The sequence below is a fragment of the Myxocyprinus asiaticus genome, chromosome 25, assembly GCF_019703515.2.
Source record: "Myxocyprinus asiaticus isolate MX2 ecotype Aquarium Trade chromosome 25, UBuf_Myxa_2, whole genome shotgun sequence".
In the NCBI taxonomy this organism is placed as follows: Eukaryota; Metazoa; Chordata; class Actinopteri; order Cypriniformes; family Catostomidae; genus Myxocyprinus; species Myxocyprinus asiaticus.
The window spans coordinates 18,027,289-18,044,078 of NC_059368.1; the positions used below are offsets into that span (position 1 = coordinate 18,027,289).

At 38.3% G+C, this 16,790-nt stretch overlaps 1 protein-coding gene across 8 annotated transcripts in view; it reads right to left on the reverse strand.

The window, feature by feature from the left end:
- LOC127416485 (kinase D-interacting substrate of 220 kDa B) overlaps positions 1-16,790 on the reverse strand; it is a 31,937-nt gene that overhangs the window by 8,027 nt on the left and 7,120 nt on the right. For 7 of the 8 annotated variants that reach the window (XR_007893114.1, XM_051655882.1, XM_051655881.1 and 4 more), the window contains exons 13-24: positions 15,160-15,324; positions 14,786-14,965; positions 14,064-14,229; positions 13,145-13,302; positions 12,746-13,035; positions 12,394-12,534; positions 11,372-11,609; positions 10,827-10,915; positions 10,260-10,404; positions 9,612-9,774; positions 8,318-8,496; positions 110-330 (exon numbers count right to left, since the gene is read on the reverse strand). Coding sequence is in view for 7 of the 8 variants with exons in the window: in XM_051655882.1 (XP_051511842.1) it covers positions 110-330; positions 8,318-8,496; positions 9,612-9,774; positions 10,260-10,404; positions 10,827-10,915; positions 11,372-11,609; positions 12,394-12,534; positions 12,746-13,035; positions 13,145-13,302; positions 14,064-14,229; positions 14,786-14,965; positions 15,160-15,324 (2,135 nt within the window). In the remaining variant the exon portion in view is untranslated. Of the gene's footprint in view, positions 1-109; positions 331-3,041; positions 3,154-8,317; positions 8,497-9,611; positions 9,775-10,259; positions 10,405-10,826; positions 10,916-11,371; positions 11,610-12,393; positions 12,535-12,745; positions 13,036-13,144; positions 13,303-14,063; positions 14,230-14,785; positions 14,966-15,159; positions 15,325-16,790 lie in introns of those variants that run through there. The other variant, XM_051655885.1, reaches the window with a different exon arrangement.

Below are 16,790 nucleotides of genomic sequence, written 5' to 3' on the forward strand. Positions count from 1 at the left end.
CAAAGTGAATGTAATCAAATGCAAGAATCAGAGGCAAGTTTTGCAAATATGAATACGCTCTCTTAATCTGAAACTATAATTTGCATGTTATCCATTTGGGCACACTCACCCTGTTGTAGAATGGGTGTTGTGGCCCAGCCATGCCGCTGAAATAGGCGCTGTGGGGCTGAGGAGATACACCCGGTGGGTTATATGGGCCATTGAAGGAGGCAGTAGGGGAGCAGGCCGAGGACTGCTGACTGTAGACTGATACTGGGCGCCCCTCCTGCAAAGGCAGCGTGGGATAGGTGACACCACTCATGTTCATCTGCTCCCGGGCAGCACGCACATCTGAGAGAAGAATAGAAAATACAGAAAAAACTGTGAAATTCATGCTTTTGAATAGTAAATGACTGAGGTAAACTAGCTGCTGTCATCAATTTGGTGCAAGACATACTATACAAAGTGAACTCAGTGTTTTCTAACCAGATAAAAAAAAAAAAGAAAAAACACTATCTGCTTGCTACAAAAATACATACAAAAATATTAAAAAAAAAAATGTAATGTTAGTTTCAGTTTTACTTAAAGGTGAACTAATTAATACTTTTAATATAAATTAAGTATATAATTTCTTACTGTAAAATTGCTTTCTCCTTTTCCCAGCTTAACTCGTGTGCTGTGTTTGTTTTGTGCTCCCTGTCAAAAATGACCAGCCCATTAAGATTGTTAATAAATCTTGTTTATAAATCTCTCATATTGCATACGGTATAGTACCACAAGATTTTGCAATAGATCTTTTTATCAACTTAATTATGACAGGTTTTGAACACATATATATTTTTTTTTTTTATTTTTATTTTTTTTTTTTATTATTGATAGAAGGAATAATTGAACTGAGCTTAAAGGCCAGTGGAGGACACTCCCTGGGGGAATAATAATAATAATAATTACATAATAAATTAATAATCAATTGCTTGATTTGAACAAAACAGGTGTCATTTTAAAGCTTAGAATCTGGACTTTACACTGCATATACAGTTGTGCTCAAAAGTTTGCATACCCTGGCAGAAACTGTGAAATATTGGCATTGATTTTGAAAATAGGACTGATCATGCAAAAAAAAACAAAAAAAAAAACTGTCTTTTATTTAAGGATAGTGATCATATGAAGCCATTTATTATCGCATAGTTGTTTGGCTCCTTTTTATATCATAATGGTAACAGAAATCACAAAAGTTTACATACCCTCGAATGTTTGGCCTTGTTACAGACAAACAAGGTGAAAAACACAGGTTTAAATGGCAATTAGAGGTTAATTTCCCACACCTGTGGCTTTTAAAATTGCAATTAGTGTCTGTGTATAAATTGTCAATGAGTTTGTTAGCTCTCACATGGATGCACTGAGCAGGCTAGATACTGAGCCATGGGGAGCAGAAAAGAACTGTCAAAAGACCTGTGTAACAAGGTAATGGAACTATATAAAGATGGAAAAAGGATATAAAAATATATCCAAAGCCTTGAAAATGCCAGTCAGTACTGTTCAATCACTTATTAAGAAGTGGAAAATTCAGGCATCTCTTGATACCAAGCCAAGGTCAGGTAGACCAAGAAAGATTTCAGCCACAACTGCCAGAAGAATTGTTCAGGATACAAAGAAAAACCCACAGGTAACCACTAGAGAAATACAGGCTGCTCTGGAAAAAGATGGTGTGGTTGTTTCAAGGAGCACAATACGACAATACTTGAACAAAAATGAGCTGCATGGTCGAGTTGCAAGAAAGAAGCCAATGCCACAAAAAAGCCCGGTTACAAACACCTTGACATGCCTCACAGCTTCTGGCACACTGTAATTTGGAGTGACGATACCAAAATAGAGCTTTATGGTCACAACCATAAGCGCTATGTTTGGAGAGGGGTCAACAAGTATTGTGCTCCTTGAAACGACCACACCATCTTTTTCCAGAGCAGCCTGTATTTCTCCTGAGGTTACCTGCGGGTTTTTCTTTGTATCCCGAACAATTCTTCTGGCAGTTGTGGCTGAAATCTTTTTGGTCTACCTGACCTTGGCTTGGTATCAAGAGATCTCTGAATGTTCCACTTCTTAATAAGTGATTGAACAGTACTGACTGGCATTTTCAAGGCTTTGGATATCTTTTTATATCCTTTTCCATCTTTATAAATTTCCATTACCTTGTTATGCAGGTCTTTTGACAGTTCTTTTCTGCTCCCCATGGCTCAGTATCTAGCCTGCTCAGTGCATCCACGTGAAAGCTAACAAATTCATTGACTATTTATACACAGACACTAATTGCAATTTAAAAAGCCACAGGTGTGGGAAATTAACCTTTAATTGCCATTTAAACCTGTGTGTGTCACCTTGTGTGTCTGTAACAAGGCCAAACATTCAAGGGTAGGTAAACTTTTGGTCAGGGCCATTTGGGTGATTTCTGTTATCATTATGATTTAAAAAGAAGCCTAACAACTATGCGATAATAAATGGCTTCATATGATCACTATCCTTAAATAAAAGATAGTTTTTTTGCATGATCAGTCATATTTTCAAAATCAATGCCAAAATGTCACAATTTCTGCCAGGATATGCAAACTTTTGAGCACAACTGTAGATGATACAACCAATTATTAAATATTGCTTTTTAATTTGCTGACAAATAAGAACTGTTTCATTCTCATCATTTGCTAATTTGTTATCATAAAAAATACAGTGCATTCATAAGTTAATCAGACCCCTTCATTTTTTCACATTTTGTTATGTTGCAGCTTTATGCTAAAATGCTTTACATTTGTTTTTTCCATATCAATCTACACTCCATACCCCATAATGACAAAGCAAAAACCAGATTTTTGATAACTTTGCAAATTTATTAAAAATAAAAAACTGAAATATCACATTGGCATAAGTATTCAGACCCTTTGCTATGACACTTGAAATTTGGCTCAGGTGCATCCCATTTCTCTAGATCTTCTTTGAGATGTTTCTACACTTTGATTGGAGTCACCTGTGGCAAATTAAATTGATTGGACATGATTTGGAAAGGCACACACCTGTCTATTTAAGGTCTCACAGCTGAAAATGCATATCAGAGCAAAAACCAAGCCATGAGGTCAAAGGAACTGCCTGCAGAGCTCAGAGACAGGACTGTGTCGAGGCACAGATCTGGGGAAGGCAAAAAAACAAAACAAAACAAAAAACATTAGGCTGCATTGAATGTTCTCAAGAGCACAATGGCCTCCATAACTGTTAAATGGAAGACATTTGTAACAACACCAGGACTCTTCCTAGAGCTGGCTGCCCAGCCAAACTGAACAATTCGGGGAGAAGGGTCTTGGTAAGAGAGGTGACCAAGAACCCAATGGTCACTCTGGTTGAGCTCCAGAGGTCATGTATGGATATGGGAGAAACCTGCAGAAGGATAACCATCACTGCAACACTCCACCAATCGGCTTTATGGCAGAGTGACCAGAAGGAAGCCTCTCCTCAGTGTAAGATGCATGAAAGTCCCATTGGAATTTGCAAAAAAGAACCTAAAGGACTCTCAGACTGTGAGAAACAAGATTCTCTGGTCTGATGAAATGAAGATTGAACTGTTTGGCCTCAATTCCAAGCATCATGTCTGGAGGAAACCAGGCATCGCTCATCACCTGCACAATGCCATCCCAACAGTGAAGCATGGTGGTAGGTAGCATCATGCTGTGAGGGTGTTTTTCAGTAGCAGGGACTGGGGGACTGGTCAGGGTTGAAGGAAAGCTAAACGCAGCAAAATACAGAGATATCCTTAATGAAAAACTGGTCCAGTTTTTCATTAAGTGAGCAAAACTGGTCGGGACCTCAGACAGGGATGAAGGTTCAGCTTCCAACAGGATAATGACCCTAAGCACACAGCCAAGATAATGCAAGAGAGGCTTAGGGACAACTCTGTGAACGTCCTTGAGTGGCCCAGCCAGAGCCCAGACTTGAACCCAATCGAACACCTCTGGACAGACCTGAAAATGACTGTCCACCGACGGTCCCCATCCAACCTGACAGAACTTTAGAGGATCTGCAGAGAAGAATGTCAGAAAAATCACCAAATCCAGGTGTGCAAAGCTTGTCGCATCATACCCAAAAAGGCTTGAGGCTGTAATCACTGCCAAAGGTGCTTCAACTAAGTATTGAGTTAAGGGTCTGAATCCTTATGTCAATGTGATATTTTTGAGATTTTCTTTTTAATAAATTTGCAAAGTTATCAAAAATCTGGTTTTTGTTTTGTCATTATGGGGTATAGTGTAGATTGATGTGAAAAAATAAATAAATAATTTAAAGCATTTTAGCATAAGGCTGCAACATAACAAAATGTGAAAAAAATAAAGGGGTCTGAATACTTTGAATTTGAATGCACTGTATATTCAGAATTGGTTAAACCATATAAAAGATGATATAGCCATGTGTTATACATCATTGGAAAAGTCTCAATTAGTAGAATGCAATAAGCAAATTTGTTTCACAATAGAGGCCAAACTGCAGTGAGTACTAGTGTATGAAATTCCCACTGACACACATTTATATACTAAACAGGGGTGGCTTTGTCATATTTTTGCTTATTACTTCCTGAAACATCATATTATGTTGTGTTTGGGCTCGTTTTAATCGGAACAGTCTGCTGTAAGTTACAATATGTCATTGTCTATAATAAATTAATAATTTTCTTTATTTATCACACATTACACATTTGCACATATACAGTGAAATTCTTCTTTTTCACATATCCCAGAGTGCAGGGTCAGCCATGATACGGCGCCCCTGGAGCAGATAGGGTCAAGGGCCTTGCTCAAGGGCCCAACAGTGGCATCTTAGTGGTGCTGGGGCTTGAGCCCCCAACCTTCTGATCAGTAACCCAGAGCCTTAACCGCTGAGCCACCACTGCCCCCTATGTTCTATGTATAAGTAGATCTTGAAATATTCCACAAAGTGTGTTAGTGCCCGACCAATATTATCGGCCGATATTAGCCTTTCACCGATATATCGGTATATAAAAAACTTTTTTCAGAACATATAATGCAGAAAACTATGCTTTAGAATTGGTTTCATAACATAGTTTGTCCAGCAGAGCGTGCTCCGACTCCATCCATTGTTTACAGAGCTGACTGAGCAGACGGTGGCTCTGCAGACAGGGCGGAGTTAAACGGTGTGGATTTGAGGAGATCTCTTCTCGTTAAATTGCTAACTAGTTTGTGAAATACATACTGGAAAATGACCCTATCATTTTATATAACTAATAATATAATTAGTCCTGTCCCTGACAACCATGTCACTCATGTCTGTTTGCTGTTAGCCAACTATAGTTTGTCAGTGCAGTAAGTAATGTAGCAGATTGAAAGGTAAACATCAGAGCATCTTTTTGCAGCTCAGCAGACAACGGTGCGGTAGTGGATTGCGTGTGGTGAGTGTTGAATTCACGCTTTGCTGTTACCTAGTTGGTGAGACACAATGCTGGAAAGTAAATAAAGTCCATCTTTTACTCTCCGTGGCAACAAGCTTACAGCTAACTAGCTAACCATGTAGCTACTTTCATACCTTGTCAGCGTGTAAACATGTATTCACCAGTTTGGTACCCCACAGTTTGGTACCCCCTTCAACCAAACATTCCCAGTCGTTGCATTTACAAAATATAATATCTAAAAGTCTGGTTTTCCAGACATTAAAATAGGATACGTAATAAAAGTATATTTAATAAATAGTATATTTGCCCTGTGTAAATAATAATATATAGGAACTGTATCTAAAATAAATGAGGGGTGATAAATACTAATACAACAGGCTGGATAAACAGACATTTATTCATTTTAATATATTATATATATTTTGAATGTGTTGAAACTTGACAACGGGTGACGCACCCTAAAAACTGCACTGTTAGAATGGTTTCATGCTGAAGAGCCCCTTAAAAGTACGTTTTTTTCTCTCTCTCGTAAATGTAAATGAGTGTAAATGCCAACACCATCATATATGTCGAAAGGACTGATACCCGTCAACCAAAACATGAGCTCATTGATGTCATTAAATGAGTTTGCTTTTTATTCCATCAGTTACTCCTGGTCGGAGGCTGCCGTATATATTTAGTTTATACGTAGGGTTACGTTCTACCTAAATTTAATGGTACAACACTCAAATATTTAGTAGAGCATAAATTGTGACTTAGTGCCCATTTATGCCACAACAAGGCTAAGTTGTAACGTACATATGGCTGGTGCAACCGGCCCCTGATGTTTATTTAGCTATTTATTGTATTTTTATTTATTCTTTATTTAAATGGTCAGCAACTGACTGATACTAAACATACAGTACTGATTTTTATTTATTTTATTAATGTATAATATGTATAATAATAATGTCAAATGTTCTTTGATAAAAATATTTGTTTAAGAAAGCAGCCTTCTGAGTACCTTTGCATAGTCATATCGGTGCAAAATCGGTGCACAATGCACATAGAAAAGGTCTGTTTTCATTCCAGCTCAAAAATTTGCTATATCGGTCACCATATCGGTAATCGGTGAATTTTCCCCTCTCTAAAATCGGTATCGGTCTAAAAAATCCCATATCGGTTGAGCTCTAAAGTGTGTACATGGAAAGACGATGCACAAAAGGGCACTCAACACACATTGTGTGTGTGTTGTGTATGTACACAAGTGCGAGGGCTTTGTGTGTGCAAACACACATCCACATATGTGCTCATCTAAAGGATTGGGATTATCTTGAACAATTTCTGTATTTTGTAGTCTAATCCATTCCTTTCCAATGGCCGGTCATTTCTGACCGGGAACACAAGTGTAACAAAGTGAAATTAAACCAAAAAAATGTGAAGAAAATGGTCCAATTTTTTGTGTGTTTTTAGATACCATATGTGAACAAAAGTCAAGCAATTTTATTCCAGTTGGATTAAGTACAAACAAAAAAATCGTAAGAAAAAAGTCATCTGGGTCAAAATGACCAGACCACAACATAAGGGTTAATATGAAGAGAAAACTGTAAGTAAGCCATTTATAGGTTGATTTCCCTATAAAGTGTAACCATTGTTCAGTGTTTCCCACAGGATTTTGTGAGACTGTGGTGGGTGGAACCTGGACCCTCTAGGTGGGTCCTGGGACATGCTCCCCCGGAAGAAGATTTTGTATATTTTAAAGTTAAATGCATCAATCTAGTGCACTTTGAGAGCAAAATCAAGATCTATGAAGAACTTTGTGCTCTTGTAAACAATTTTGTGCTCTAGTAGTAATTTAATCATAAACATATTGGTTGTATAGATGTGAATGGTGATGACAAGGCAAAAAAGTCACACCCACAAAGCATGGTAAACGAGACAGAGTTCAAAAACTGAACTGAAACTACTCTGACCAACTGCCCCTTTCTCTGCTGTCATAATCACCTGCTGTCCCTCCCTCAGGGGAGGCTATCTCTCCTGCTACCTGGAGAAGCTGTCTTTTCTGCTACAAAGAAACAAGTAACGTTAAAATTCCACTGTTAGTTTATTTTTTGACAAAAGTCTATGAATAATCTGTTTGGCTGTTGACTTGCCATCTAACTATGCTAGCTACCCTAGCTTGCTACCTCTGTAGCAGTTTCCTCCTCATCTGGTGGTGGATTTCGCTACAAACATTAAGCTTAAAACAGTAACGTTACTTCAACTTGATTAGTTAACATTATAAATTAGCCTAACGTTACATGATGAGCCAACTTGCTCCTCAGATGCTGAAAATAGTTACGTTGTCAAATCCGCTGCTAATAACGCTAACGTTAGATAATTAGCTAACGTTAGCTAGCTAGATATAACGTTACATACGTTATACATTGTTTTTCACGACAAGCAGCCGGATATGTCAGTCGACATAAGCGAGGAGACTGACTGGGAGTGAGAGATGCTTTGCCGAAGCAATGGCGAAAAACACACACCGTTAGAGATCTTTTATGTTATTATGAGAACTGTAAAAATATTTTCGGTTCATTATGAAACTGTGGCGGGACAAATTAGATAATTAATAGGAAACACTGCTGTGACTCTGTTTAACCACCTCAACACAACACTGTTGGCTCAACCAATGGATCGAGTTTTGGGCGGGACTATCTGTTTGACCAATCAATGGAAGATGGAGGTAATGTTCGGAAAAATAGTTTAAAAAGAGTAATTATTTCGGCAATTCCGATTGGTAACATGAAAGGTGCAAAAACTTGACACTTCACCCTAAAAATTGTTTACATTAACTTGCTAACAATGCTAATGTAAATCAGTATTGTTCTAGCTACATGTGTTTAAACAAACAAAATACATTTAAAGAGAGACATTTACCTGCAATGATCTCTCTGAGTTTTGGATCTAAATTAACCGTGCAGGGGAGGAAGGTGCGGATGTCCCGAGCTGCAAGCACTGGTGTACGGGAAGAAAGGAACACTTCAAAGCTTCGTGCATCTCCATCTATCTCCAGCAATGGCTCCACATCTTTAGTGGTTGGAATATTCTTGGAGATTCTGTCAGGGAGTATATAAAAACATGAGACAATAATAATATTTTTAAGGTTTGTTAAAGTTACTTTTGCATATGTGGAGCAGCCATGACGCTTTAGCTAAAACAATGCAGGTTTTGTGAGAATGGCTGGCTTTTACATACCCTGGCATAAATTATATCTAGCCTTGCCAGATAAAACAAATACAGTGATGGTTTTACTGAAAATGGAAATGATGCTAATATAACTCAGCATGAGCAGCATAATATCTTCATTTCATTTTGTGTTCCTGGGGCATGGACTGCTTTTAGAGTGGAAGAAGTGTGTAGACCGCCAGTGTCAACACACAATACAGCAATATTACTGATGTTTGAGGCCAAACCTCTTAATAAAATCACAAAATTCATATGTTTCCACTTAAGCAGACCTAAGGGTTTTAAGAAATGTTCTTTAAACCCCTCAAAATGTCAGAATACACCCATACTGTGGATACATTGGCTTCTCTGTTAATGTTTGGGTACAATAAGGATCAAATATTGGATGGATTGTTTTCCATTGTTGGGATGGTACAAAGTGTATATAAAGAAGTAAACAATGTTAGTATATTTCAAGGGTAACTTTCCCCTGATGATATGACAGTATCTGTGCAATGAGACAAGTCTTGCATGAATAGCATAATCTGACTAATCACCATAGGGAAGCCTATCTAATGATCTGGGGCTGCTTTCCTTGGCTTAATCCGAAATTCTGTGGCCTCCCATTATTTGTTTCCAGGAAGCCTCCCAATGGAGACATTTTTCTAAGACCCTAATGGGCTATCTGACAAACTACATGCAAAAATGAAAAAAAAAAATGAAATGAAACAATTGTTCAGGACTAAAAGTGTTACGCAAGATTACATTGACAAAATACTTTTTTTGAAAGTTTCACAATGATCAGGTTTCTTGATCGGTGTGTAAGAGTTTACCTCATTTTTACTGGAATTTAAAAAATATATGTAAAACTACTTTGATAATGCCTGTGGTGATAAATGAAATGTCAAATAATTTCAATGTCAAATAAAATCTTGTTTTCTAAAGATCTGCACATGCTACAGGATTATGTTAGTGTTAGCATTACTGTTTCTTTAAAACACCTTACCTTTCATAGACGGCTTTCAGAGTAGTTTGATATGGGATGCCATCTGTCTCCTCCAGGTAGAGTATGAGCCAGGATGTGCGATATGGCCACTGCTCGGTTAGGTTAATCCAAGATGCAAGCCGGTCCCAATTAAAACTTATCTGGTTGGCCCTCAGCAAGCGGCCTGAACAAGAGGACATAAAAGAGCAGTGTTTAGATTTTTTAATTTTGTTTCTAAATGTCCACTTTTTGACCCATGAATTAAAATGAACCCTCCATGACCTTTCTAGTCATTTGCAAATATGGTATAAGTATTAAAAGAAATCATCAAAATTCAGGCTAATGAAATCACTACCGAATTATTTATATGAATTTTTGTGAACTGGTTTGACTGGTTTTACTCAACAACAAAAAACATTTGCTCACAAATCGGACATTAACACAGCTTGTGAGCAAGTTTTACTCTATACAAGAGTACATATAATAGTGCACATCACATATAATCACTATAGAGATTTCCATGACCTTTCATGCCATGGCACCCTGTTTGGGAAACGCTGTTCTAAGACTGTGGGAACACCTTGATTTTATCGATTACCTAACTTTGTGAACTAAAAAATAAAAAATGAATATTCAATACAATAAAACCCTTAAAGCTTGAATACTGACCTGTGACAGACACAATGTTGAGAAGTCTCCTCATAGTCTGAGGGCTGATGTCACTGAACCAGTCCTCAGTGACTAGTAGTTTGGTGAGGTCAAAGGACATCTGACGTGTGACTGACCTCTGCATCTGTCTACGCCGGTAAGTATCCTGAAGAGAGATGAGCTAGGTTACATTTAAATATTGTTTACCATTGAAATCCATGACTTTATAGAATAAATGGAGGGAAAAGGTCAAGGGAGACATTTTGGAAACATTGTGTGATATTACCACATGACATGGCAGAACATGTTATTACATTACCATCATTGGATTACACTACAATGAGACAAATTGCATATCAAGTGCAGATACTAAACCTAATGGGGGGATCAAATTGGATTAAATTTGGCTTCAAATTTGGCCAAATGGTACAACTACAAAAGCCAGCTAAATCTCACATGACTATTAACATTAGGTTATTAATAAAGTCATATACACAGCCCTATGAACATAGCTGTAGACAACTGCTTGCCCTTCAGCAGACGTGGCCTTTAGTTGACTGAAAAAAGGAGCATTTTCATTCAACTTACCCTGCGGTTTAGAGTGGTCTTACTGCTAAACTTTGTCTGTTCACCCAGGCTGTTCTGAGACAGTTTTCTGTCCAACTCCTCATGCCAGCCTATAGTGTAATGAAACAAAATAATAAAATAAGACATTGTTGCTCTTTAAATATGTTGTTGGGAAATCTTGAAGAAAGACAGAGGATATAACATATTTGGCTACAATTTGAAAATCAAATGCACAGGGAAGTATATTTACAGACTTAATTTTAATGGCCAACAGACCGAAGTCCAGGTAGACAACATATTGAATTTTAAACGGATGAAAACAACGCTGTGAAGAACAGACTTGCAGCCTCTTTAATGGCATTCGCTGTATAAAGTTCCTAGGTCACGCCTAATTTTCACAACATGTTTTCTGGAGTTTTTTTGCCAACCGGAGTCATAGACAACAACTGACAACAACATTGAACAGACTCTCTCTCTCACAGCCTCATTTTCATTCCCATCAAAATATTAATTACAGCACTCCTCTGAATAAGGTCCATTGGATTTAAAACAAGTAAGAGACAAACCCTCAGAATTCCCCATCTCTCCATTAGCAGGAATGGGCGTACACATCTTCTTTGCACTGCTGAGGCCTCGGCTGTTGAGGAACACGGGCAGGTGGACAATGTTGCGCATGTAGTCATGGCCGTTGATGTTGGAGTCCCGCAGCACGCTGTTGAGGTTCTGGTTTATGGCTTTGATGATGATGTGAGGGTCACTGGCAAAGACAGAGATGAAGGGACCCTTGGAGAACAGCACCCTCACCTAATCAGGAGGACAAATCCAAAAAAGGTTCTTTGTTGTAGGCCTCAAAAGTTGCACATCACTGAGTGTCTAAAATTCAACATTATCAAACTTTTGTGATTTTTATACAAACACATGTATCATCTTAAGAACTTACTTAAGCCAACAATAACTTGACATGCGCTAGTTCCCTAATCAATACATCAGACACAGTACATTAGAAACCCATTATTACTGTTCTTTAAATGTATAATCACATTTAGGGCAAGAAGACCACTAAGAACACTTAGGTTGGAAAAATAAATAAATGTCAGTCTTATCAAGATCTCAATGCAATTGACTAAATGAATAAGGCATGTTGTTGGTTACTGCCAACCAACAGGTCAGTTCAATAAGTGGAGGAAGGCCAATCCTTGTTAGACAATCAGCAAAGCCAGTTCTAAGAAACCATTCATTTATAATAATTAATGACATCACTTCTTTCAGTTTTTTGTGATCTATATCGCAAAAAGAGATTTCATAGCTTATTGCAACTTGAGAGTGAGACAAGTGAGAAATAGAAGGATGTCTGTTTTAACCTATGAATTGTGCTTCTGCTAAAGTTAAACAGGCAATTACATTTATGAATGTGGCAAAAGCTATTATCCAAAGTGACTTGACAATACATTTGTGGTATACATTCTTATCAGTCTATGTGTTCAGTGGGAATCATGTTGAAAGCACCATGCTCTACCAGTTGAGTAAGAGGAACACAATTAGATAGAGTGGCTAGATAGCAACTGGCTCCACAACTGCTTTATCTCACCGTGTCTAGCATCTGTAGTACTTTGTCCTGTTCGCAGGAGTCCAGACCATCAATGATGACGACTAGACGCGTCTGGTTCTGGGTGAAGCCGTCTATAGTCTTGGCCATCTTAGCCATGAGCTCCACTTCATTCTTCAAGACCTAAGTAGTATCACAAACACCAAAATGTCAAAAGTAGGTGATCGTTTTAAATTTTAGACAATTTGTCCACCAAATCATAACAAATTATAGCTGTGGAAGAAAATGCACTGTCTATGACCCTGTGTATGTATACCACTTGTGTATGTCTCTATGTAGCTATGTAGGTTACCCAAAATAGCTCCAGGAGGGTAAAAGCTACTGTGAAACAAACCTTCATAAAGCCCTCACTCTTCAGCTTGTGCATCTTGTTGGCGGCACTGTGCAGCCTCTTCCTCTGGGAGTTAAGCACTGAGTCTGTCACCTGCCACCAGGTGCGGCACTTAAGCACCAGCACCAACCCAACTACACTCGCCATGGAAACCAGCACTGCATTCACTGTCTGGTTTTGCCCATCCACCTTGAAGACTGCCAAGAGGGCCATCCCCATAATCAAGCAGGCCAGGATGAAGAGGAAGATGACAAAGGATGGGATGCAACATGTCTTCTTCCACTTATTTTTACCTGGGAGTAGATATGGTCACATCATTAAATGAGAGATTGATTTCTAAAACAAATCAAACATGATCTACCTGAGTTTAAGCTCTGATATATTCAAAGATGGTTAAGATGCCTTTGCCTTGAGTGTCCTCAGTTTTGAAGACTCTGAAAAGTCTGGTGGCCAGGAAGCCAAACTCTCTCTCACAGGCATCCGAGAGAGTAGCGATCATTTCAGCCATGGACGTCTCCCCACCCACACTGGATAACCTGTTATAGTCTGTGAACAAAAACCTGCCAACAGATAAGAGGAGAGCAAATCAAATGCACCTATTCAGTTAAATCTTACCAATCAGTCACATTAAAAGCAAGCCCGATTTTTTTGGGCTTTCTTCAAATGAAACAAAATATTAAAAAACAAAATCAAATACCACAGTTGGGAAAACTGAAAGTATGGCCCTGTCCTTAACAGGAGTATTCTAAGTTGGAATTTTTAATGTAGTTTTTTTTTTTTTTTTTTTTAGTTTTCACTCTGTGACTGTTAGTTTTAGTTTAGTTTTCATTTTTTCAATGTTTTCTCTTTTCAATTTTTATTTTAGTTTAAGTATTTTATGGCTGGCAAAGTCTAGTCTAGTGTTACTGCTTGAGGCATGTTCATGTTTAAAGGCAGGTTGTAAAGGTTTCAACTTTTATAATATACTGTGCATTAAAAACATACATTTAATTTTTCATTTTATTCTAATTCTGAAGTTATGAAAAATACACTGAAGTTTCATTTATTTCTAACCTTGTTCATTTTTATATCATTTCATTTTCATATTAGTGGCATTATGCTGCATGGACTGTTGGGTAGTAGACCACTGTCATGTCCGCATCAACAGCGCATTGTGGTCACAAACGGGAAGCATAAAATAACAAATGGGACACCCATATGTTGTTATTGATTTAATGAACACATGCATGTTAAGAACATAAGACTGCAAGTCTACATCAAGTACACCATTTGGGACAGGGCTGATACCGCCTTTAGATTTTTTGTCGGTTTGAATATCTACCTTACAGGCAGTGCACGGGTGGTCTGTTCCGGCAGTTCAGGTGGGTTGACGAACATGAGTTTAAGCAGAAGCTCCAAGTATCCGATGTGTCGGGCCAGACGGGTGCTAATGACCCATGCCCAGTTCCAGCTCTCACCCTCACGCCTGCTCCCAAAGTACACAACCACTGTGAAGAGATGGAGAATTTACACATACATTTATTATACATCACAGGTTAATGCTACAGCATTATACCATACACAGTAAAGCAAGGGATACAGTACCACTATCGACCAGTGGTTAAAACTCGTGGTGGTTCGCTACAAAAAAATGGGTGGCAAAGCATGTTTGATAGGGTCACAGAGAGCAGCGAAAACATTGATATTTCAAATAATACCATATAATCGTACATAGTTAGGATAGCAAAATAAATAGGCCTATTCACTTTTAAAAGCATAGAGGAAATATGTTGTATGTTTTATTGTTGACGTAAAAGCCGTAGTTCCAATCAAATTTGGGATGGTAAAACAGTATTTTATAGTCACTTGGTAAAAGCCAGCCATTTCCCAACATGAACAGGTTGTTTGACTTGCCATCATCCTTAAAATCCATGAACAAAACTATGCAATATAAAGGAATATACAACACAGATTACATTAAATACGGGTTTACTTGTAATGACAAAAATGGTTTGTGCCAACCACAATGTATTTTGTGCAGTGAATAATGGGACTGTCTCTTACCAAAGAATACGTAAAGCAGTGCTAGGATGCTGAGAGAGATGGCGATAGCCAGTTTAGGATCCACAGTAAAGCCGAGCACCAGAGCTACAGATCCGCACAGCAAGAATGATAACAACACAACCAGCCAGGAAAACTGGAACAAAGGTTCCACCTGCTGACCTGCAAATGTCTTCATCTCATCTGAGAAAGAAATATGAAGATTTATCCACCAATAAATATCCACCAGATGCGGCGAATTGAGCAGTATTAAACATTTCAAACTCAAAAATAGCTAAAAAGCTCCGTACATGATCTACAAGAGTAAACTGTGCTTTAAAATATCTTTTTCAGGTCACTTTCCAAGTTTACGCTGAGCAACTCTAAATATCGCTCACCCTCCAGTTTCTTGAGCAGGAAGGACTTGCCGCTGCCCCACTGAGCGTACAGACCCACACAGATGGGCGGCTGCATGGTGGGCTCACTCAGAATGTCAGCTAAAGCACTGCTGTACAGGTCATAGCCCAGCATGTCCCCATCTGACTCTGTGGGGGACAGATGTCCTAAAGGGGACAATACAGAGAGGGGCACAAATACACACAGGTCACACATGATTACTTATTCAAAGAGTGCAATGTCGAGCAATAAGGATTGGGTATACAGTATTTTAGCACTGAAATATAACTACAACAATTGAAGAACACACCACATGGATAAAAGTGTGTGAACATCTGAACAGCGCACGATATATGGTTGTTGAACATTTAATTTTGAAACCATCAAAACTAATAGGGAGTCGGTCCTCCCTTTGCTGCTGTAACAGCTTCCACTCTTCTGGAATGGCTTTCCTCTAGATGTAGGAACATGAGAATTTGCTCCCATTCAGAAACAATAGCAACAGTGAGGTCAGGCATTAATGTTGGGCAAATGAGACTGACTTGAAATCGGCATTCCAATTCATCCCAAAGCTTTTCAATGGGGTTCAGGCCAGTCAGGTTCTTCCACACCAAACTCTGCAAACCATTTCTTTATTGACAGGCACATTGTGTACAAAGGGGGTCTGTTCCAGAACCTAGTGAGCTGCCTCCAGAGGCAGCACTTTAAAGGGATAGTTCACCCAAAAATGAAAACTCTCTTATCATTTACTCACCCTCATGACATTCCAGATGTATATGAATTTCTTTCTTCTGCTGAACACAAACAAAGATTTTTAGAAGAATATCTCAGCTCTGTAGGTCCATACAATGCAAGTGAATGGGTGCCAAATTTTTGAAGCTCCAAAATGCACATAAACACAGCATAAACACCAGTGGTTAAATCTATATCTTCTGAAGTGATATGATAGGTGTGGGTGAGAAACAGTACAATATTTAAGTCCTTTTTATTATCACTCTCCACTTTCACTTTTACATTCTTCTTTTGTTTTTGATGATTTGCATTCCACCTACTGGGCAGGGAGGAGAATTTATGATAAAAAATTAATATTGATCTGTTTCTCACACACACCTATCATATCGCTTCAGAAGATATGGATTTAACCACTGGAGTCTTATGGATTACTTTTATGCTGACTTAGTGCTTTTTGTAACTTAAAATTTTTGGCACCCATTCATTTGCATTGTATGGATTACAGAGCTGAGATTTTCTTCTAAAAATCTTTGTTTGTGTTATGCAGAAGAAAGAAAGTCAAACACATCTGGGATGGCATGAGGGTGAGTTAATGATGTGACAATTTAAATTTTTGGGTGAACTATCCCTTTAAGGCATCATAGGCATGCTGCAGACACGAAAGCTGTACCAAAAGGTGCAGTATCTTAATTAAGCTGCCTCCTAAGATATCTTGTTTTGGCCATATTATAAAGGTAGTATTGTGTGTATTCTTCCCCAGGTAGGCAATCCCAGAATGCACTGTGATGAGCTCGTGGAAAAAGGGTGAATAAACCAAGAGAAATTTGGATTATATATATACTTATACAGAATTCCATTTATTACTGATAACCATCCATATTTTTGGTTTGTTTGTTTAATA